We start from the raw sequence: 23,407 nt of genomic DNA on the forward strand, positions 1-23,407 counted from the left end.
AGTAAATTAATAAACATTTGTTTATTCCTCTGATGACATGGGGCCGAATCCTAACATGAGGTGTGCACATTGTGTACAACTCAAACCTTGACATCACTGGATGAGATACTGTATGCGTATCTCAAATTAGTACTTGGCCCTGAAACAGTATACAAGAGTAACTGCATGTGATTCCAGGAATGCTGTCTCACATGCTTAACTGTGTGAAAAGCCCAGGTTGAATCTCCTGTTGCTCCTCAAATAGATCTGTCGACGTGTCAGGAGGGATTTAATAATAGTGACACCCGGGGCCAATCAGAGGCCACTGGGTACAGCAGCCTTCATCTGCATTATTCATGTCGGACTCTTTTCTCTTTTATCAACAGACTGCGACAGAAAAACACAAAATGAACATACCCGAGACCATGAACGAGTTTCTGGACATGTCCGACGATGAAGGTATGAGTATAAGTGATGATATGACTGTATCAAAACTTCCCTTATAACCTAAGCCGTGCATTACCCCATAAGCTGGCAGTGAGTTGACCGGTTGGGGTTGACCTGTGTTTTGTGGTTTCAAGGCATGTGATTCATATAGTATGCGTGGCTGCATCTCATATTAGCGAAAGTGTGCCATGTGATGCCTTATTAATATCCAATTTACTGTATGTATTCAAATCACACAGCTAAGGCTAATTTGCCGGAAATTCTCAATGAGGACTGTATTTCAGATGTTGACGAAGGTATTTGCCACATTTTTCTACGCAGTAGTTTTGTTTTTGTTTCACTCTTTTCATGTAACCCCATTCCTTCACCTGCGCCTCACCTGTTGGAAAGCTAACCATCTCGCCATCATTCCTGATACACTGCCTGTCTGCTGTTGCTAGGAGTTTTCCTGCCAATCTGGAACACACTAGCCAGAACACACCTCTTTCTCTCTGCTTCCTACACTGAAATGCAGCTTTCTCTTAGTATCTTGTTTGATCTACGTATCAGTAGTTGATGTCACCAAATGTAAATCAGCAGAGAAAGTAAGCCCCAGACACAAATTACGTTTGTGTTTGAGCTTTTGGACTTTTCTTTTGCTTGCGATAAGATACTGTATGTTTGGTGTGACTTATCCACAGTCATTCTGGTTACACTGCATGTAGCAAAGTTTTTGAGCCCTAGAGCAATTTGTGCTTTGAGGGACAGGCCTTCTTTTTACATTTTTATTATTATTATTATTATTTAACTTTGTTGCCAAAATACCATGCATGGTAGTTACATGGTATTTCAATATCTTGGGTAAAAATACAGTAATAAGTTACTATACATTACTTGTCACTACAGAGTTACAATACTTGTAACTAGTAAAGTGTGTGGGACAAGTGTTGCTACAGGTTACCGATCTCAAGTTGCACTCTTATGCTGGGTGGATGAATACCAATGTATCAGTAGTTGTTAGGAAAACTTAATGTCATTAATTGCTTCCAAAACACTGGGTGACAACTGAAATGCACTGGGGAAAAGTGTAATCTAAGCAAGCCTAAATAGCTTATATTGAGTGATGAAAAATAAATCTTACCAAGCTAAATTATCTAATGTCATTTGCAGTTAATATTGCATTTTTCATCCTAAAAAAGGCATAATACAAGAAATGTATCTATTTTTCAATATATTTTACCTTAATAAGACAATATAAGATATTTAGTCTTGCTTAGATTTGCAGTGCATTTCAGTTGTCACCCAGTGTTTTGGAAGCAATTAACGGACACTACTGTAAAATGGATACATTTGTCCATGAGAGAGGTGTGGAGTTTCTGTGTCAGATGATACTGCTGGACTCAACAAGTTCGACACACTCACCTGGCGACTGATCAGAGTAGCCCCGTGGAGCTCAGTTGGTAGAGCATGGCGCTTGCACCGCCAGGGTTGTGGGTTCATTTCCCTCGGGGGTCAGTATGAAAATGTATGCACTCACTAACTGTAAGTCGCTCTGGATAAGAGCATCTGCTAAATGACAACAAAAAAATACAAAAAAATATAAATAAAAATATATATATAAACACACACTGCAATGTTTACTGCTCTCAGTGTTCAATGCTTTGAAACATTGTAATGGCCTCTCATACAATACTGTAATGCTATAATCAAATTGGTAACAAATAGTTTACCTTATGTCAGCTGTTGAGGTTATCCTCACAGTTTACTACATTGCAAAATGGCCTTAGGTGTAAGATTGACCAAGGCAGGTATGGTGCCATGTGGCTCAGTTGGTAGAGCATGGAGCTTGCAATGCCAGGGTTGTGGGTTCGATTCCCATGGAGGACCAGTACTTAAGAACACAAAAATGTATGCACTCAATACTGTAAATGGCTCTGGATAAGAGCGTCTGCTAAATGATTAAGAAGTGTCTTGCAAAAGTATTCATCCCCCTTGGCGTTTTTCCTATTTTGTTGCATTACAACCTGTAATTTAAATTGATTTTTATTTGGATTTCATTGTAATGGACATACACAAAATAGTCCAAATTGGTGAAGTGAAATGAAAAAACTAACTTGTTTCAAAAAATTCTAGAAAATAAATAACGGAAAAGTGGTGCGTACATATGTATTCACCCCCTTTGCTATGAAGCCCCTAAATAAGATCTGGTGCAACCAATTACCTTCAAAAGTCACATAATTAGTTAAATAAAGTCCACCTGTGTACAATCTAAGTGTCACATGATCTGACACATGATCTCAGTATATATACACCTGTTCTGAAAGGCCCCAGAGTCTGCAACACCACTAAGCAAGGGGCACCACCAAGCAAGCGGCACCATGAAGACCAAGGAGCTCTCCAAACAGGTCAGGGACAAAGTTGTGGAGAAGTACAGATCAGGGTTGGGTTATAAAAAAATATCAGAAACTTTGAACATCCCACGGAGCACCATTAAATCCATTATTAAAAAATGGAAAGAATATGGCACCACAACAAGGGCCGCCCACCAAAACTCACAAACATTAATCAGAGAGGCAACAAAGAGACCAAAGAAAACCCTGAAGGAGCTGCAAAGCTCCACAGCGGAGATTGGAGTATCTGTCCATAGGACCACTTTAAGCCGTACACTCCACAGAGCTGGGCTTTACGGAAAAGTGGCCAGAAAAAAGCCATTGCTTAAAGAAAAAAATAAGCAAACACGTTTGGTGTTCGCCAAAAGGCATGTGGGAGACTCCCCAAACATATGGAAGAAGGTACTCTGGTCAGACGAGACTAAAATTGAGCTATTTGGCCATCAAGGAAAACGCTATGTCTGGCGCAAACCCAACACTTCTCATCACCCCGAGAACACCATCCACACAGTGAAGCATGGTGGTGGCAGCATTATGCTGTGGGGATGTTTTTCATCGGCAGGGATTGGGAAACTGGTCAGAATTGAAGGAATGATGGATGGCTCTAAATACAGGGAAATTCTTGAGGGAAACCTGTTTCAGTCTTCCAGAGATTTGAGACTGGGACGGAGGTTCACCTTCCAGCAGGACAATGACCCTAAGCATACTGCTAAAGCAACACTTGAGTGGTTTAAATGTCTTGGAATGGCCTAGTCAAAGCCCAGACCTCAATCCAATTGAGAATCTGTGGTATGACGTAAAGATTGCTGTACACCAGCGGAACCCATCCAACTTGAAGGAGCTGGAGCAGTTTTTCCTTGAAGAATGGGCAAAAATGGGGGGGGGGTGAATAGTTATGCATGCCCAACTTTTCCGTTTTTTTGTCTTATTTCTTGTTTGTTTCGCACACAAAAAAAAATGTGCATCTTCAAAGTGGTAGGCATGTTGTGTAAATCAAATGATACAAACCCCCCCAAAATCCATTTTAGTTCCAGGTTGTAAGGCAACAAAATGGGAAAAATGCCAAGGGGGGTGAATACTTTCGCAAGCCACTGTAAAATGTATGCTGAAAACCACTCCTCTGGGAATGTGTCATTTGACAGTCTTACTGAAAAATTGCGTTACATCAGACCATGCATTACACCAGTAATCTGTCCACAGTGCGTGCATCTCTGTCTCCTTATGGAGGGAAATCCAATTGGCCATGACAGGTCACTCCTGTCCTGCTGTAGTCAAGAGTGCAGTGGCATGCTGATCCCACTACGCATTCCTTAGATCACCCTGTCTAAAAGAGATCACTAGTAATGATTTTAGCCTAATCCTCCCTAACACCCAAACTACATAAATATGTTGATTTAGAGGAGTAATGGCTTAGTGAGATATATGTAGGCTACTTTCTTTGAGAGACAAAAAGATGCACCAATGATCAGTTTTGGGGGGCAGTTTGGTCCACCCATTTGGAATGCAGCCAGATTTCCACTGTCCACCCCCCCTCCTCAGGAAAAAACCTAGTGGGTTGTCCTTCAGTGACTCTTTTCCCTTCAATCTCCCCAAACTGTTTATCCTGTGACCTAAAATAAGTATTTGTTTACATTCTGGATTAGACTATCAGATTACCGCGCAACAGACGAACCACAAACATTATTCAAACGCGACCTCTCTATCCCTCTGCCACTGTGTTTTCGGTGCCATTCAGCCTGCATTGACGGAGATGCTTTCCGGACTGGTGGACTTTCTCTTCAAATCCAATGAGATGAGCTTTAGCTGAGCCGACTAGAAAAGCAACCTTTTGTCGCGAATTTAAATGGCTTCCACTTTTACTCAGGGATGTGCTCTACCCGGAAAACTCCTCATAGTTTGAACTTTGTTTGCAGCAGGAGACGGAACGGCGGCGGTAGAGGTGCAGACTGCCCCTGCACTAGCAACAACTGCAGCAGTTACAGCAGGCTTTCGGACAGTCCCTGGCTGGAACGACAGACAAACGAGACAGTTCAATTTCGGGTTCTTTCAGCCGCAACTACATGACTGGATGGGATTTTTTTCTGCCTCTCTCGTCTCTCTCTGGATTTATTGGTGGAAGTTAACTGTTCTGCAGATAATTGGAATATAAAGACAAACACGGGAATATAATAAGAGTGGTGACGGACATGGCTGTTTTTCTATGTAAGTCATAAAGGCTATATTTAATGGAGAAGTGCTGTCGAATGGAGGTGATACTGGGAATTGGTGCATAAAGCCATTTCGTACGTAGTCGAATGATTGTAGGCTACAGGGTAGCTGAGGCGGGAGAGAGCCGTGTGTGAGTGAGGGAGAGCGAGCTGGGAGAGGGAGAAGAGAATCGCTTGCTTGCTATGACGTATAGCCTTCAGTACTGCATTGGCTTTGAAAAACATTACTCACCTTTGACGTTCTACGGTCACTGTGTGAAAGGGAGCGTGTTGCAATGTAGCAAAGAGCTGTAGCGACATTGTAGCCCATCTGAGCAAGAGTGCGGCATTATCTGATGTACTAGGACTGCCGGGGGAGGGGCTGCGGTGGAAGAGTGAAGAGTTGCAGGCTGGGGTCGGAATAAGGGGGAAACGGGATACATTGTCGCTGCAAGGATTGCTGATTTTTTTTTCCCGCCTTGATAATCAAGGCGCTCTTGCTGATTTGAGTTCTGCCAGCGTTTAATTACACTCTGCGCTTTTTGGCTTGAGTGTCAATACAAACTGCGTTTGGTTTTACTGGACAGGAGAGCTATGCTGCAAGTAGCTTTTGTCTATCTCCAAGCTAGTGGACTCCATTAGCCTATGAATAGATTGTAACGGATTTATTACCATGTCATTCATTTCAAGTAGCCTAGACCTATGAGTGTTGATGCTGCTATTTAGCTTCACTATAGCCCGATGAGTAGCCTACCAACTGAGCATAGGGCCTAGTACACTGGTCCACTAGTTATCAGAGTGACACTGATAAATTAGCCAAGGCCTGTTATAATGAGGTGGTGGTAAGGTTTTTCTAGGAGTACTGCAACTCTCTTCTTGCCCTGATTGCCTTTGAAGTAATGATGGGGGACTTTTCCACCAGGTGAGGATGCAATGACCGGTGACACTGACAAATATCTAAGGCCCCAGGACCTCAAGGAGCTGGGGGACGACTCTCTCCCGCAGGAGGGCTACATGGGGTTCAGCATAGGAGTCCGCTCAGCAAGGTATGTGACCATATTATGACATGATATGCTCTTGACCGTGATGTCATGTTTGGCATTGCCAGTGCGTTTGTTTATCCTATACACACAGGTTTAAGATGTGCTGATATGTTGATGATACTGTATGGGAGCAGTGAAATTGTAAGAAGTTGTGGTGATCTAAGTGTCCTTCATAGAAACATATGTTATGAAGATGTAATAAAGATGTCATTGGTTCAGCATAACTTCATGATTCAGCAGTTTGAGTATTTTACGGGCCATAAAATGACTATTGATCAATGGCACTGATACCTACATGTATACATATTGCCTTTGGTCAGATATGTATACGTTTTTGCCCACTACAGTATTCAAAGAGAGGATAAGCAGCTGTAGGCTAAGAATTGAGTGCCCAGTGGAAAACTGGCAAGCTTGGTTGAAAATACGTCATCACATTAGATGAGTATTGTCGAACCCACAGCACATCATTGGCCATCTATTGTGGTGCCCCTGACAGCTGGCAAATGCATGGGGATGGTCGACTGACTAAAAACAACAACGGTGTCAGGAAGCAGCACACTATGGGAAAAAAAACTGCCCAAAAACAGAACCACTGTTTTACACATCAAGAAAGAGGAGTTAGATCAGCTTTTAGGCTATAATGGATGGTGTGAGATGTTTATAATGTTTATCACATCATATATGAAGCGTGAACTCATTTCAGCTCTCCCTGGTTTGATGAATCAAGTCCAAGTGTTTGAATAAGGCTGTGTCACGTTTATAATCTCTAGAGAAGCTTTCGGAAGTTCATGTCACCAATTCCCAAAGCCATGTGACAAATGTAGTGATGGCTGCTTAGTCAGTAAAAGCTAGTGATGATGTCTAAATCCAGTACTTTCTCTGATAAGGTATTGCATCTAGAAACTATGTCACCATGTACTATCCTGTATACTGTGCTATGATACATCATGCTCTTATTTGAATCGCAAAGTAAATTGGTTGAATATGTGTGGTGAAAAGATATTGCTGACATGACCCGTGTAGCTCAGTTGGTAGAGCATGGCGTTTGCAACGCCAGGGTTGTGGGTTCGTTTCCCACGGGGGACCAGAAAAAAAATGTATGCACTCACTAACTGTAAGTCGCTCTGGATAAGAGCGTCTGCTAAATGACTAAAATGTAATGACTCTTTGCAGTGCTGGAAATGTTATGCTTTTTTAATTCAGTGAATTATTGTATTGATTGGTTAATGTATGGTGTCGAGCAGCTGCTTTCTTTTCCCCCAACCTTTCTGTTTATGACATCGGCCTTGCATGGTTTGCTCTCGGACTGAGCCACACATTCTAGTCTACACACACACACACACACACACACACACACACACACACACACACACACACACACACACACACACACACACACACACACACACACACACAGACACAGACAGACACAGACACAGACACAGACACAGACACAGACACAGACACAGACACAGACACACACACAGACACGGAGACACGGATACACACACACAGAGACACACACACACACAGACACTATGAGCCCAGGCTTGGAGCATACCCCATGCAAAAGCAGAGCATCAATGTCACATGGAAATAAACCACCTCTCTGCTTGGACGTTTTCAAAATGCTTTGCTCTTCACCACTCTCTTCTACGTTCTTTTCCTTTTTTTATTTCTTGCACTCTCTGTTTCTCACGCTAGCCCTAGGATCAGGTAAGAGCAGAAAGCACATTTCACCAAACATATTTCCCTCCCATGACCCATCCTCTGTGCATTGTGACTCCATGAACCATAGTCAGTCTTTGTGGTATACTTTCTCTGAGTTTATTGGTGACTTCATTTGGGAAACTTATTTTGAGCTCACTAATATGTTTCATCGCCTTATTTTCTCATCAGTCAATATAAACCCCTCATCATTTGCAAATAAACCAAGTAATATTTAACACAAGTTATGAATAGAGTACATGAGAAAATAAATGTGACAGTTTTGTGTTATGCCTTAATAATGGCAGGTGCTTTGCTTAGAGTTGATTAACCCAATTTTTTGTATGGTTCAAGGTGACACCCACCCCTTTATCATTTATCTGAAGGTGCCACTTTATGTAACTTCCAGGGATCAATATGTTTCAGTCCATTTTCAATCAGTATCAATCAAACAGTACTGCGGTATTGCTTACAAAGGGATTGGAGATAATATAATCCTTAAAAATTACCTATAAAATTAACCATTCTGGTATGCAGAGATGGAAACGTCAAGGCCTCAATGGCTTATTGTCTAAAAATCCCGCATTGACCTATCTGACATCCAATGACAGACGCTCGCACACACGCGCACACACACACAAATACTTTACCTTGGATATATATGATGAATGACAGAGTAATGATGGCAGAGCAATCATCCGCACAACCAACTCTTTAAACTGACACAGATAAGCAAATATTAACTTTCTTTCTAGATCAAATAACACTGCTTTATCTTAAAATGTAGGTTATGTGGAGAGAGAGTAAGAGTGAAAGAGAGCTGGTGAGAGAAAGCAGAAAGCATTGAGAGAAATAGGCATGGTAGTGTTCAGAATAGCAAAGAGGGAAGGGGTGAGGGGCAGAGGCAGATTGATCAAAGCCACTGAGAGGCATGAAATGGTACAGAAAGAAGCCGGAAGGAGGGAGTAGGGAGGGAGTGAAGGAAAGGAGAGAAGACTTCAGCTAAGTGCACACGTTAAAATGTAATCGTGATACAACTCTGCACAAATAAAACAAAATGTAATTGAATTGGCGAGAGAAAGCTTGGGGGAGAGGAGGGAAGAGATAAAGAGGTTATAAAGAGGGAGGAAGGAGAGCTGTGAAGAGCAGACAGCAACACAGCGAGAGTAGGCAAAGCAGGTTTGGGATGCCAGATCATTCAGGCCGAGTGGAGTTGCTTAGAAACTTCAGTCTGCAGTGCTGAATAAAGGGCTTCTCTCTGTGCTGAATAGCATGCTGACTCAAACACGCTGAGCTCTGCATTTGTTCTCTCCCTCTCACTACACATACACACACACAGTTCATACACATACGCATGGGCACACATACACAATACAGTGCAGCCCGACACTCGTGACTAGGTTATATACACATTTATTCTGAAAGAACATCTCTACAAGTATGTGTGTATACTCACAAACAGTGTAGGGCTACATTGTTTTAAAGGCCCAGTGCAGTCAAAAACGTGTTTTCCTGTGTTTTATATATATTTCCACACTATGAGGTTGGAATAATACTGTGAACTTGTGAAAATGATGATAATGCCCTTTTAGTGTAAGATCTGTTTGAAAAGACAACCTGAAATTTCTGCCTGTTTCGGTCGGACAGAGTTTTGGCCTGTCTGGTGACCATTCCCAGACATTCCTATCGAAATTCTTGCTTGAGAAATGTATCTTTGCTAACAATATATTTTTGTTACTGTTTGACCATTTTAATTAAAAACAATCACATTAAGGTACTTAATTGTTAACCAGAAATGATTTGATAGTTGGATAAAAATGGCTGCATTGGACCTTTAAAACAAGAGTTTGAGAAAAAGCTGAATGGGAGCAACAGCAGGAAAACATCACAGCACTGCAGAATGCAGTAAGACGGAGAGGACCATCATCCCTGTACCACCCAAACTAACACAGATAAATAAGAACCATTTGGTGGGTGCTTAAATTCATCCTATTTCACACGTGCAAGTGTGTTTTAATACGCATGTGTGATTTTTATATTTTAAAAAACATATTCTTCATATCCCACTCTCCCTGAGACACCCTGAGATAGTGGGGTCACGGGCCAGGGTCTGCCATTATCAACAGCTACCCTGGAACAATTAGGGTTAAGTGCCTTGCTCAATGGCACATCGACAGATTTGTCACCTTGTCGGCTCAGGGATTCGAACTAGCGACATTTCGGTTACTGGCCCAACGCTCTAACAGCTAGGCTGTCTGCCGCCCAACCTGCTGATCCAAGATCTGAGAATTTAAAGACACAGAACTTTGCCCATCCTAAAACTAATTTTTTATTGAATGAGCTACATTACTTTAACTGAATACCAAATAGCAAACTTCAAAGTAGTTTGAGATCATTTTTAGGGACCGTTATAACTAAATCTTTATTTAATAACCATAACGAATCCAGATGTTTAATTATTCAATTGAAATCCTCAAAGTTAGTACCATACTCTATGTAGTGTATAGTTACCACCTTATTGTTTGTTAGTAGATAAAATGTGATTCTTCATCCAGTGTCCTCTCTGAAACATCTAGTCAGTCTCTATTTGACCTCTTACATCCGTGTTCGTGATACAGACACACCTACAACTCCTTTCTCTCTCTCTCTCTCTCTCTCTCTCTCTCTCTCTCTCTCTCTCTCTCTCTCTCTCTCTCTCTCTCTCTCTCTCTCTCTCTCTCTCTCTCTCTCTCTCTCTCTCTCTCTCTCTCTCTCTCTCTCTCTCTCTCTCTCTCTCTCTCTCTCTCTCTCTCTCTCTCTCTCTCTCTCTCTCTCTCTCTCTCTAAAAACTGACTGACCTCACTCTCATTTCCATCTCTGAATAACTCCTACCTATCTATCTATCCCCAGCTGTGGGACTCTAATCTTGCTCTGCACTATATACCGTACATTGTACAGTGCAATTCAGTTCCCTGGAGGTTGCATGTAGTAATGGATTTTTTTTACTTTTCTTTTGGTTTGGGCCTGCTGTTCATTGTCACCCGCTGTGTTGCGTGGTAACATTTAAACACCCCAGCCTCCGCTCCTTCAGTTCGGATAGGTCCAACACCCTCAACCGCAGCTCCTACGCACGAGACAGCATGATGATAGAGGAGATCCTCGCCCCGACCAAGGACACGGTACGTCCTCCTAACATTCCTTTACCCCTTTCTTGTCTCTTTTTCTGTGATCACTCTCTCGGTTTCTCTATGTGTATCTCTTCCGCCTCGCTTCTCCTTGCTCTGTTTCTGGGTATTGCGTGAAACGGTTAAATTTTTTATGTGAACTCTGAGATGGGGTCAATGATGGATTTAGCCTCCCCCTGGATCGTTGTCACAGTTTATTTCCAAGTGCTTATTTTGGGCTTTTTTGTTGGTTTAGTTTATGTTGGGCACTTGTAGTGCTGAGGCCGTGTAGGACATTTTCTGTAAGAGCTGATTCAAACTTCCCTGTAGCCTCTGAAGGTTTCCAGCTGCCTTGGGAAAACCACACTGCAGTGTCCTGATTTGTCCTGTTTTGGGGATCACTATGCAGGATCTAAAACAGGAACTTTAACCTGATGTACTGTAAATAATATTTGCAACTTCACTGACATCATGTTCGACAAACAAATTCCCAGGAAAATATTTTGGGTCAAAGAGGAGACTTGTATTGGAATGCGTGTAAAATCTTGTTTTCTCAAATAGTAAAACATTTGTTTCCTCAACTTGTTTGTAAAATCTGATTAAAGCGATGTGTCCTGTGCTTTTTCCACGGCTTGAGGCATCATAGAACGCTCTGTAGTTTATCTGTTTCATATGATGATCATGTTTCATTCTTGGTGTTTTGTGATGTTTGTGGCACTATCAGATCTACTTATCAGAAATAAGGTTGTCTTTATGAAACCTTAAGAGGCCACTCTTTGCTAAAGACGAAATCTTGTGGTAAAAGCCACTGCAACCTCTTCTCAATGTATGAGTTGTTAGCCAATGACTGCCCACTGGGCACACATTGGTTGAATCAAAGTTGTTTCCACGTCATTTCAATGAAATTGCGTTGAACCAATGTGGAATAGACATTGAATTGATGTCTGTGCCCAGTGGGTAGGGACTGTTTGAAAAATCTCAAGGCTCTTCAAGTCCTATTTGTGGTTTCTCATCTGCTTCTCTTCCCTCTAAAGCTTCAGAGTGTCTGTAAAGACCTTTCCTACTTGGTTGACCCTCTCAATAAGGTATATGATGATGTCAGTAGATAGTTTCCTCGCTCTGCTCACGCTCTATGACCATCTCTCTGGCTCCATTCGTGTTTGTTTGTTTGGGCTCTGAAATTCTCATTCCATTCATTGGTCCTCATTTCAGTGAGGTAAATAGTTATTTATTTTCCCATGCGACTTCTGGTCACTGTAAATTCCCATGATTCATTTTTATACAAACAAATTATTGTTTCAGTTGGACATTTGCAACTTTTTGTGGTTAAAATGGTTAATCATATTCAGCATGTTCCATTGAAGCGATATTGAATGTTTTAGATGACAAAAACATGTTTCTGTGAGACTGTATGAGTCTTGTTAGATCACTTGTCTGTAGGGGTAAGGGATCATATTCTCTTATTGTGTGTTAGGAATGTAGACGGTCACAACAGGTATCACCTCTTCTGTCTGTCTGTAGATCAGTGAGTGTCACCATCAGGTTAGGTCGTATACCATTGACCCTCCTCCTGTATGTGCTCTTCCACAGCACCTGGCTGTAACCCGGGACTACGATGCAGAGTGTCTGAGGCGCTACAGCTGGACCCCAGACACTATAGATCACAACAACACTGTGTCCAGCCCCATTCACTCAGGGTAAGAACCAGGCCTCTGCCAGCCAGTCTGACACCAAGCCACAGCTGGCTCTAGCCATGCCAGACTACAGCTAATCCAGACTCAGGAGAACGTTACTCTACATACTCCATTTGATCAGCCCAACAAAGACCCAGCTAGCAGTTGTCTGCAGTGAAATACTGTTATGAGGTTTTCCTTTCTGCAGTCTGTTGTGAAATTTTAATTTGCTGAGCCTCAGTGATGAATACTTTGAGGGAAGTCGCCCTCACATACATAATGGACTTGCACTGTGGACTACATGATTTAGTCTTATTGGAAATGTACTTGACAGTCCAATGTCCTGACCTGGGCTCAGTACAGATGGAAGATACAGTATTTGGTGTTTTGTCAGGGCTCATGTACTGGGGTTGAGTGATAAGATGTCTACCCTTCTGGTTGCTAGAATTTGAAAACAAGCTGTTGTAAAAGTGAACTTTGGTCTTTCAAATGAACCCTGCAGTGTTTGCTTAGACGTGCATATTATGAAGTGTATGTGCAGGAATCTGTCTTGTCCTTTTTGTTATACAATCCTTTTTCTGTTATCTGTTATGCCACAACCGTTCATTCATTTCTGCCCCTTTCAATGCCCTCCATTTTTCAATTTCTCTTTTATTTTTATCCTTTCCTCTGACTTACATGACGAAATGCATCAGACCCTGAAAAACTAAATGGATTGTGCTGTATTACTAAATCTCGTTTTTTGCCTCCTGCATTGTTTTGGTCTTTATTTTGCAGCTTGTCCTCCCCGCTCCCTCAGTATGACTCCAGGTGATGATTGTGTCTGGTGATGTCACCATGATGTCACAGTTTCCACTACTTCCTCTTTCCTCTCTGTGCTCATGTCATCTGTGCGGTCTGGTCTCTCATCTGCACTGTGTAGCTGTAGTACTAGTGATGTGTTTTTGGATTTTCTCACTAAGGTGCCATCTGACAGTGCATATATGGATAAAGCCCCTCGAAAATCTATGAGCAGGCCTGCAGAGTGAACACATAGACGATGCCAAGCTTAGGCAAACATACAGTACTACTGTGCATTCGGAAAGTATTCAGACCCCTTGACTTTTTCCACATTTTGTTACGTTATTCTAAAATAAGGCTTTTTTTATCCTCATCAATCTACACACAATACCCCATAATGGCAAAGCAAAAACAGGTTTTTAGAAGTATTAGTAAAAAAAAGAAGTATTCGGACCCTTTACTCAGTACTTTGTTCAAGCATCTTTGGCAGCGATTACAGCCTCAAGTCTTCTTGGGTATGACGCTACAACCTTGGCACACCTGTATTTGGGGAGTTTCTCCCATTCTTCTCTGCAGATCCTCTCAAACTCTGTCAGGTTGGATGGGGAGCGTCGCTGCACAGCTATTTTCAGGTCTCTCCAGAGATGTTCGATCGGGTTCAAGTCCGGGCTCTGGACATTCAGAGACTTGTCCCGAAGCCACTCCTGCATTGTCTTGGCTGTGTGCTTAGGGTCGTTGTCCTGTTGGAAGGTGAACCTTCGCTCCAGTCTGAGGTCCTGAGCGCTCTGGAGCAGGTTTTCATCAAGGATCTCTCTGTACTTTGCTCCGTTCATCTTTGCCTCGATCCTGACTAGTATCCCAGTTCATGCCGCTGAAAAACATCCTCATAGCATGATACTGCCACCACCATGCTTCACAGTAGGGATGGTGCTAGGTTTCCTCCAGACGTGACGCTTGGCATTCAGGCCAAAGAGTTCAATCTTGGTTTCATTAGACCAGAGAATCTTGTTTCTCAAGGTCTGAGAGTCTTTAGGTGCCTTTTGGCCATCTCCAAGCGGGCTGTCATGTGCCTTTTACTGAGGAGTGGCTTCCGTCTGGCCACTACCATGAAGGCCTGATTGGTGGAGTGCTGCAGAGATGGTTGTCCTTCTGGAAGGTTCACTCATCTCCATAGAGGAACTCTGGAGCTCAGTCAGAGTGACCATAGGGTTCTTGGTCACCTCCCTGACCAAGGCCCTTCTCCCCTGATTGCTCAGTTTGGCCGGGCGGCCAGCTCTAGGAAAAGTCTTGGTGGTTCCAAACTTCTTCCATTTAAGAATGATGGAGGCCACTGTGTTCTTGGGGACCTTCAATGCTGCAGAAGTTTTTTGGTACCCTTCCCCAGCTCTGTTCCTCAACACAATCCTGTCTCGGAGCTCTACGGACAATTCCTTCGACCTCATGGCTTGGTTTTTGCTCTGACATGCACTGTCAACTGTGGGACCTTATATAAACAGGTGTGTGCCTTTCCAAATCATGTCCAATCTATTGAAATTACCACAGGTGGACTCCAATCAAGTTGTAGAAACATCTCAAGGATGATCAATGGAAACGGGATGCACCTGAGCTCAATTTCGAGTCTCATAGCAAAGGGTCAGAATACTTATGTAAATAAGGTATTTCTGTTTTTTTATTTTTAATACATGTGCAAGAATTTCTAAAAACCTATTTTCGCTTTGTCATTATAGGGTATTGTGTGTAGATTGCTGAGGATAAAAAAAAAATCAATTTTATAATAAGGCTGTAACGTGACAATGTGGAAAAGGTCAAGAGGTCTGAATACTTTCCGAAGGCACTGTATGTGGACAGTGAAATACACCACTGTACTGTACATAACATTGTGTATGGTATTAGGTTAGAGACTATTCCTGTAACAACTCAGCCAGATCAGCCATGTAGGGTATCTTTATTATTGTGCCTTTATCTTAGGTAAGGTTTTATGGCTTTATTGCACCTTAACAGCTGGCATACTATGTGAGGCATTTCAATTTAACATTCCCTTGTTTGCTCTACTAATAGCTTACTACTACTGGTGCCAGTTTCCACAATTCATGGGATGCCCAAACTGCATTTATTTAGTAGAATGTAACACGTCACGCATTAAACACATTCTTTCATTTGTGAATTAATTTAGTTTCTACTCGGGGTGAAACATTTGTGAAGGTGTGTTAATATCAGTCACTAATCATTGCTTCAGAGCGATTGATCTTGGCAGGAAACTCACCTTTACCATCTATTACAGCACCTCTTAGTTCTTTACAGATTCAGTGTCTTACAGGTTATTTTAAGACATTGTTAAGTGTCAGAGGTGAGACCTGCCAAGTTTGAGAATTCGAAGCACCATATCCTCTCTCTGTCTCTATTTCGCTCTAGTATTTTCTTTCTACTCTCTCTCTCTTTTCGGAGTGTTTGGGTGTAAGGTGGTCACAGCATGGGATTCGTCCGTCTCACGTGTCAGTGGTTATGGCCTCTCTCTCTCTTTTCCCACTTCCCCCTTCCTGGTCTAATATTTGTTTTCTGTGCCGGCAGATTCCTGGTCAGCTTCATGGTGGATGCCCGTGGGGGTTCCATGAGAGGAAGTCGAAGCAATGGCATGCGTATCATCATCCCGCCCCGGAAGTGCACGGCTCCTACCCGCATTACCTGCCGCCTGGCCAAGAGGCACAAGCTGGCCTACCCCCCGCCCATGGTGGAGGGAGAGGGCCTAGTCAGCCGGCTGGTGGAGGTCGGCCCCGCAGGAGCCCAGTTTCTGGGGTAGGTTTTTCCTTTCCCTTCTCGAAGCCACGGACCTCTATTTCATTTTTGCTCTTTGAATGTGAAGATCCACCATTTTGGCTCTAAGGGGGCACTGAACTAGCTCTGGGTGCTCTGCTCCATTCTAGACCTGTGATCGTGGAGATTCCTCATTTCGGCTCCATGAGGGGAAAGGAGAGGGAGCTGATCGTGCTCAGGAGCGACAACGGTGACACATGGAAGGAACACCAGTACGACTGCCATCCAAGTGACATCACAGACATTCTCAACGGGATGGACGAAGGTACGTTACACACAGGTCAACATTGCTAATGTAATTGAATACCTCTCTGACACATCCAATCATACATACAGTGAGGGAAAAAAGTATTTGATCCCTTGCTGATTTTGTACGTTTGCCCACTGACAAAGACATGATCAGTCTATAATTTTAATGGTAGGTTTATTTGAACAGTGAGAGACAGAATAACAACAAAAAATATCCAGAAAAACGCATGTCAAAAATGTTATAAATTGATTTGCATTTTAATGAGGGAAATAAGTATTTAACCCATCTGCAAAACATGACTTAGTACTTGGTGGCAAAACCCTTGTTGGCAATCACAGAGGTCAGACGTTTCTTGTAGTTGGCCACCAGGTTTGCACACATCTCAGGAGGGATTTTGTCCCACTCCTCTTTGCAGATCTTCTCCAAGTCATTAAGGTTTCGAGGCTGACGTTTGGCAACTCGAACCTTCAGCTCCCTCCACAGATCTTCATTGGGATTAAGGTCTGGAGACTGGCTAGGCCACTCCAGGACCTTAATGTGCTTCTTCTTGAGCCACTCCTTTGTTGCCTTGGCCGTGTGTTTTGGGTCATTGTCATGCTGGAATACCCATCCACGACCCATTTTCAATGCCCTTGCTGAGGGAAGGAGGTTCTCACCCAATATTTGACAGTACATGGCCCTGTCCATCGTCCCTTTGATGCGGTGAAGTTGTCCAGTCCCCTTAGCAGAAAAACACCCTCAAAGCATAATGTTTCCACCTCCACGTTTGACGGTGGGGATGGTGTTCTTGGGGTCATAGGCAGCATTGCTCCTCCTCCAAACACGGCTAGTTGAGTTGATGCCAAAGAGCTCCATTTTGGTCTCATCTGACCACAACACTTTCACCCAGTTCTCCTCTGAATCATTCAGATGTTCATTGGCAAACTTCAGACGGGCCTGTATATGTGCTTCTTGAGCAGGGGGACCTTGCGGGCGCTGCAGGATTTCAGTCCTTCACGGCGTAGTGTGTTACCAATTGTTTTCTTGGTGACTATGGTCCCAGCTGCCTTGAGATCATTGACAAGATCCTCCCGTGTAGTTCTGGGCTGATTCCTCACGAGGTGAGATCTTGCATGGAGCCCCAGGCCGAGGGAGATTGACAGTTATTTTGTGTTTCTTCCATTTGCGAATAATCGCACCAACTGTTGTCACCTTCTCACCAAGCTGCTTGGCGATGGTCTTGTAGCCCATTCCAGCCTTGTGTAGGTCTACAATCTTGTCCCTGACATCCTTGGAGAGCTCTTTGGTCTAGGCCATGGTGGAGAGTTTGGAATCTGATTGATTGATTGCTTCTGTGGACAGGTGTCTTTTATACAGGTAACAAGCTGAGATTAGGAGCACTCCCTTTAAGATTGTGCTCCTAATCTCAGCTCGTTACCTGTATAAAAGACACCTGGGAGCCAGAAATCTTTCTGATTGAGAGGGGGTCAAATACTTATTTCCCTCATTAAAATGCAAATCAATTTATAACATTTTTGACATGTGTTTTTCTGGATTATTTTGTTGTTATTCTGTCTCTCGCTGTTCAAATAAACCTACCATTAAAATTATAGACTGATCATTTCTTTGTCAGTGGACAAACGTACAAAATCAGCAGGGGATCAAATACTTTTTTCCCTCACTGTAACATATTGAATATCCTTCATCCATCTATGTTTGTTAATGTGTTCTCCAACAGAACTGGACAGCAATGCTGACCTGGAGAAGAAGCGGATCTGTCGGATTATCACCAGGGACTTCCCCCAGTACTTTGCTGTGGTGTCCAGAATCAAGCAGGAGAGTAACCACATGGGTCCAGAGGGCGGGACTCTGACCAGCCTGACCGTGCCCATGGTCCAGGCCTCGTTCCCACAGGGGGCGCTCACCAAGAAGATACGCGTTGGCCTGCAGGTCTGAACACAAAGTCAATCAGTTAGCTGTACTCTTTAGGAACTCAATTAGTCTCTGTTTTGTGTTAAGCTTTGACCTTATTTTCCAAAGTTTTGGCTAAGAGCATGGTTTTGATTCATGATGAGTTGGCTACTTTCATTCTATTGAGATTTTTTTGCATGACATTCTTGTAAAAGATAATGGCTTTTCTCAGTACTACATGTATTTTGCTAATTTGAACAAATGAGAGAGCATTGATTCACCTCTTTCATTCCCCCTTCCCCCCCTCCCTTCAGGCTCAGCCAGTCCCAGATGACATGGTGAGGAATCTCCTCGGCAACAGGGCCACCTTCAGCCCTATCGTTACCGTGGAGCCCAGGAGGAGGAAGTTCCACAAGCCCATTACCATGACGATCCCTGTCCCGCCCCGATCGGCAGAGGGCCACCCCAGTGGACCCAGGGGGGACTCCACCCCCTGCCTGCGCCTCCTCTGCAGCATCACAGGCAAGTCCATGTTTTGAACAACCTCTGTGGCTGAGAACATACCTCCATTGAAATTGGTTCAGACCTTCAATGATAACAAGGTTCACTCCTACTTGGAGACAGGATGGGAGGACAGGGTTTGCAGTAGGTGGAAATGAGGCTAACCAGGGATGGGGATTTGTCTTTTCTCGTGGTTTTCCAACCAGGTGGAACATCTCCTGCCCAGTGGGAGGACATTACAGGGACCACTCCGCTGTCCTTCGTCACAGACTGTGTTTCCTTCACCACAAACGTGTCGGCCAGGTAAGGCCATGCTTTCTCACATGCTCCCAACCAGTTAACACGCTACCCAGGACTATTTGCTACCCGGACTAGAGCCTGATATTACCAGAGAGCACTGCTTGGCTTTAGTCAGTAGATTATTTTAGTCATATGCCTCAGCACTTTTCAATGTGAGACCAAGCTGATATGATTTAGACCTTAGACCTTCATTGGGAGGGTTGCTAGGCTGCAGAATATCCTCTGATTTGATTAACATGGCGATTTGAAATATGAATCAACTATTTTTGTGCGAGCTGGTGAAGATATTTTAGAGCATAGTATGGAGGTGAACGTTTCAGCTCAGAGCTATATACTATCACCCATCCAAACAATACATGTCATTTAATGTAGTAAGAACCAATTCTTCTTACTCCAAGAGTAAGCTATAATACGGCATTTGTATTGAAAGTGTAGCCACCCACTCATTGGCAAGTCCGTGGATTTAGGTCAGTGGTTATCATCAAAGCTTTGCGAAGCTTTTGTATGCATTATAATGTTTATGGCCCCATCAACCAAGCTCTTGCCAAAAAGACACTGGTTGGCTTCAACATCCATATTAAGCATTACTTATCCCCTCTGTTTCTTCCTTACCTCCAGGTTCTGGCTTGCAGACTGTCACCAGATTCCTGAGACGGTCGTTCTGGCCTCTCAGCTATACCGGGAGCTGATCTGTGTGCCATACCTGGCCAAGTTTGTGGTGTTTGCCAAGATGAACGATCCTGTTGAGTCACGCCTCCGCTGCTTCTGCATGACGGACGACAAGGTGGACAAGACTCTGGAACAACAGGAGAACTTCGAAGAAGTGGCCAGAAGCAAAGACATCGAGGTGGGTCTGACTTGCACCAACACACTTGTCCGCACACACACACAAAATATGTTGACACAGGTCACAGATACATGGTTTATCTGAATTGACATGACAATGATTTTACAGGTCTTGGAGGGCAAGCCTATACATGTGGATTGCTATGGCAACTTATCTCCTCTTACCAAGAGTGGGCAGCAGCTGATCTTCAACTTCTTCTCTTTCAAAGAGAACCGGCTTCCATTCAATGTGAAGGTAGTGTCACGTTTTCATCCTCCTCTTATATGTAATAAGGTCACACTTCTATTATAGAGGTATGCCAGAGTTTGATCGTCCTTCAAACATGCTGACATGTAAGCTCTAATGCTCATTTCAAACATGCTGACATGTAAGCTCTAATGCTCATTTCAAACATGCTGACATGTTGTAAGCTCTAATGCTCATTTCAAACATGCTGACATGTTGTAAGCTCTAATGCTCATTTCAAACATGCTGACATGTTGTAAGCTCTAATGCTCATTTCAAACATGCTGACATGTTGTAAGCTCTAATGCTCATTTCAAACATGCTGACATGTTGTAAGCTCTAATGCTCATTTCAAACATGCTGACATGTTGTAAGCTCTAATGCTCATTTCAAACATGCTGACATGTTGTAAGCTCTAATGCTCATTTCAAACATGCTGACATGTTGTAAGCTCTAATGCTAATTTCAATTTTTGACACGTATTACTTTTTTAAGCACCAAAAAAAATAATGTCAGTCTACTCTAGGGCTGTTCAATGTGGGTCCTGGAGGGCCGAAACACTTCAGGTTTTAATCCTCTCCTTCTAATCAGGGACTACTTCAGACCTGGGACACCACATGAGTGCAATTAACTACCAGGTAGAAACAAAAACCAGAAGTGTTTCGGCTCTCCAGGACCGGAATTGAATAGCCCTGATCTACTCTATTGTATATCTTGTATAGAAATCGATTAATGTTTTTATTGGACATGTGTTGTTGCTCCTTAGGTCAGAGACATGGGCCAAGAACCATGCGGTCGACTCTCATTCTTGAAAGAGCCGAAAACCTCTAAAGGTCTTCCACAGACTGCCATATGCAATTTGAATATCACACTGCCAACTCATAAGAAGGTAGGTGGATATTTGAATTATATATTCTCTGGGCCATATCATGTCATCCTCATGTAAATGAATTGAAATAACCGAGTACAGTAACAGCAGTGATACCAGAGTGGAGATGTTGACCTCCGTTTGGTTAGAATGCCTGCTGCTTGTGTCTTTTATTGCCAATGCCAATTATATTCCCCCACAAAAACACACATCCAGTCATACACATTATGTTACTCATTTGCCTGGCTCAAAGTGTGGCAGAGTAATATGCCTACATTATGGTGGCATTTCTTTATGTGGTGTTCAAAAACTCTGAATTACATTACTTTTTGCTTCTTTTCTGGGTCTTTGGTGGGCTGTGGACTATTTAATTATATGGCTTTTTCTAAGCCCATATGGTTTGCTGCCCTCAGCTGCTCCATTTTCATTTTCCGATGTTTATTTCCAACCACACCCATTATAAACCACCCGCTGTCATTGTGTCATCTTTCCCCTTCTCTGCAATGCATCTTGGGAACAAACAGGACATGATGGAGTCTGATCCTGATGATGAGGTAAATACATGATTGTTCATCACACGGACTGCTTTGTGGTTTTTCCGTTCCTTTATTATTGTGAACGCTAGCATCGATAGTGTATATGAATGTGTGGTGATTATCGTTTTTTGATTGATGATATATAGAGGCTTTTGCAGCAGATATGAATCTATATCATTGCTTAGAAGTCAACTGACTTTGTGTAATGCATGAATGACAGTTCAATTCAACGGGTTTCATTATTATTGTCTTCATCCCAAGCCACGTGGAGCAATTTGTGTACCACACCCCATCTTATTTTCCATATGAGTTGAATAGGTAGGCTAGTAGAAAACACCATCCCACTGTACACACAGTACAGAAGATGACGACAATGTTTCATGTTTCATAGCTATAGCTCAGTGTTTTCCTTCATTTACATTGTCTCATGATCTCGAAAGAACATTCATCCATGACTAATGGAGTGAGTCCTCCTCTTTAGATCATTTATTTTAGAGATCGGCTGCATTCTCAGTGTCAGCTTGTGGACAACTCAACGGAGTTCTCCAAATCTAATAATCACATATTGCATGTGTTTCTTCAAAATTAGATAGATAAATGCACTTTAAACTATCCAATCAGAGGAAAGCATGGATATTTTAGTCATCAGCCGAAGGTGACTTACAACACAATCACCTGCAGTGCCTACTATCTCAACAACATGGACTTCAAAAAATCTAAATGCATCATCTTGATTTTATTTCAAAACCACAAAATGGGAGAAATTCTGGCAGTAGTGTGAAAAAAGGAAGATACTTTTTTGGCCTTTAAATCCAATCTATATTTTATGTTAAAACATATTTTGTTGTTTTTGTTGTTGCAGACTGAAAAACCAGACCGACGTCATACCTTTGCCTCCTTAGCTTTGCGTAAGCGCTACAGCTATCTGACCGACCCTGCAGCGAGTGAGTTTAACATTTTTACTTTCATAAATCCTCAATTGATGCAAAATATCAATAACGTTGTACAACTTCATATGCAGTGTAAGATATTGCCTTTATGATATATCCATACATCCATAGTGTAGAATTATGAGCACTTTGCATACTGTCATCATACACATCATGATTCATATCCATCCACGACAACACTTGCATGGTTTACTGTGTCTTATACTTTGCAGACCCTCTCCATTTTGTGAAAAATATTTTCCTGTTTTTTGTTGTCTCATCACATTTGAGGGAAAACAACTGGCATTGCAACATCCAAATGCTAATTTATTATTTTTTAATTGATTTTGAACCTTGTGTCAAATTAAATTATTATCTTGTATCTTTTTCATTCTTTTGAAGAACACCTCACTCTTATGGGCTTTGTGATTGTTCAAGGCCTTTCATTTTGTGTGAACCAATCAATAAGTGAAACCTTGAGACAATTATTGCACCAATAATCTACTAAAAGGATTGTGGGGTCATTTCTGGCATTGAATATGATCATGAAGTGCATCGAGCATATAAAAGGCACTGTAGCAAAAAGGCAAACAGACAAAGCACATTGAAGGTCAAATAGAATGGTTGTGTTGTTGTCTTGGTACGTTTCTAATATTTTCTTCTCCACTGTTCGAAATCGCAAGCATTTTGTTGCCTCATATGCTTCATCATGTGTTATCTTGTATCTTTTCTATTTATGACAGTTCATTGACCTCGAACAATCACTTTTCATCCCATCTTTGTTTAGATAGTAATTGACGTTGCATAAATGCACCATTGTATTATTCTTACTGCTTTGATTAATATTGGCCTACTGACTCCAACTTTCTCTTTCTGGTTTTTCTGTTTTATTATTTAAATTATTTTTTGTTGAATTTATGTTC

General features: G+C 42.4%; 1 protein-coding gene across 10 annotated transcripts in view; it reads left to right on the plus strand.

Moving 5' to 3' along the window:
- LOC121553368 (ankyrin-3) overlaps positions 1-23,407 on the plus strand; it is a 114,129-nt gene that overhangs the window by 73,438 nt on the left and 17,284 nt on the right. For 3 of the 10 annotated variants that reach the window (XM_045211577.1, XM_041866421.2, XM_041866422.2), the window contains exons 23-40: positions 366-438; positions 666-722; positions 5,904-6,027; positions 7,729-7,740; positions 10,787-10,889; positions 11,909-11,959; positions 12,465-12,571; positions 13,325-13,357; positions 15,896-16,120; positions 16,249-16,403; positions 18,106-18,317; positions 18,593-18,800; positions 18,986-19,082; positions 19,698-19,926; positions 20,035-20,160; positions 20,918-21,040; positions 21,544-21,573; positions 22,418-22,499. In XM_045211577.1, the coding sequence (XP_045067512.1) occupies positions 366-438; positions 666-722; positions 5,904-6,027; positions 7,729-7,740; positions 10,787-10,889; positions 11,909-11,959; positions 12,465-12,571; positions 13,325-13,357; positions 15,896-16,120; positions 16,249-16,403; positions 18,106-18,317; positions 18,593-18,800; positions 18,986-19,082; positions 19,698-19,926; positions 20,035-20,160; positions 20,918-21,040; positions 21,544-21,573; positions 22,418-22,499 (2,047 nt within the window). Of the gene's footprint in view, positions 1-365; positions 439-665; positions 723-4,309; positions 4,998-5,053; positions 5,581-5,903; positions 6,028-7,728; positions 7,741-10,786; positions 10,890-11,908; positions 11,960-12,464; positions 12,572-13,324; positions 13,358-15,895; positions 16,121-16,248; positions 16,404-18,105; positions 18,318-18,592; positions 18,801-18,985; positions 19,083-19,697; positions 19,927-20,034; positions 20,161-20,917; positions 21,041-21,543; positions 21,574-22,417; positions 22,500-23,407 lie in introns of those variants that run through there. The other 7 variants (XM_045211579.1, XM_045211582.1, XM_045211578.1 and 4 more) reach the window with 6 other exon arrangements.

The sequence above is a fragment of the Coregonus clupeaformis genome, chromosome 37 (genome assembly GCF_020615455.1).
Source record: "Coregonus clupeaformis isolate EN_2021a chromosome 37, ASM2061545v1, whole genome shotgun sequence".
In the NCBI taxonomy this organism is placed as follows: domain Eukaryota; kingdom Metazoa; phylum Chordata; class Actinopteri; order Salmoniformes; family Salmonidae; genus Coregonus; species Coregonus clupeaformis.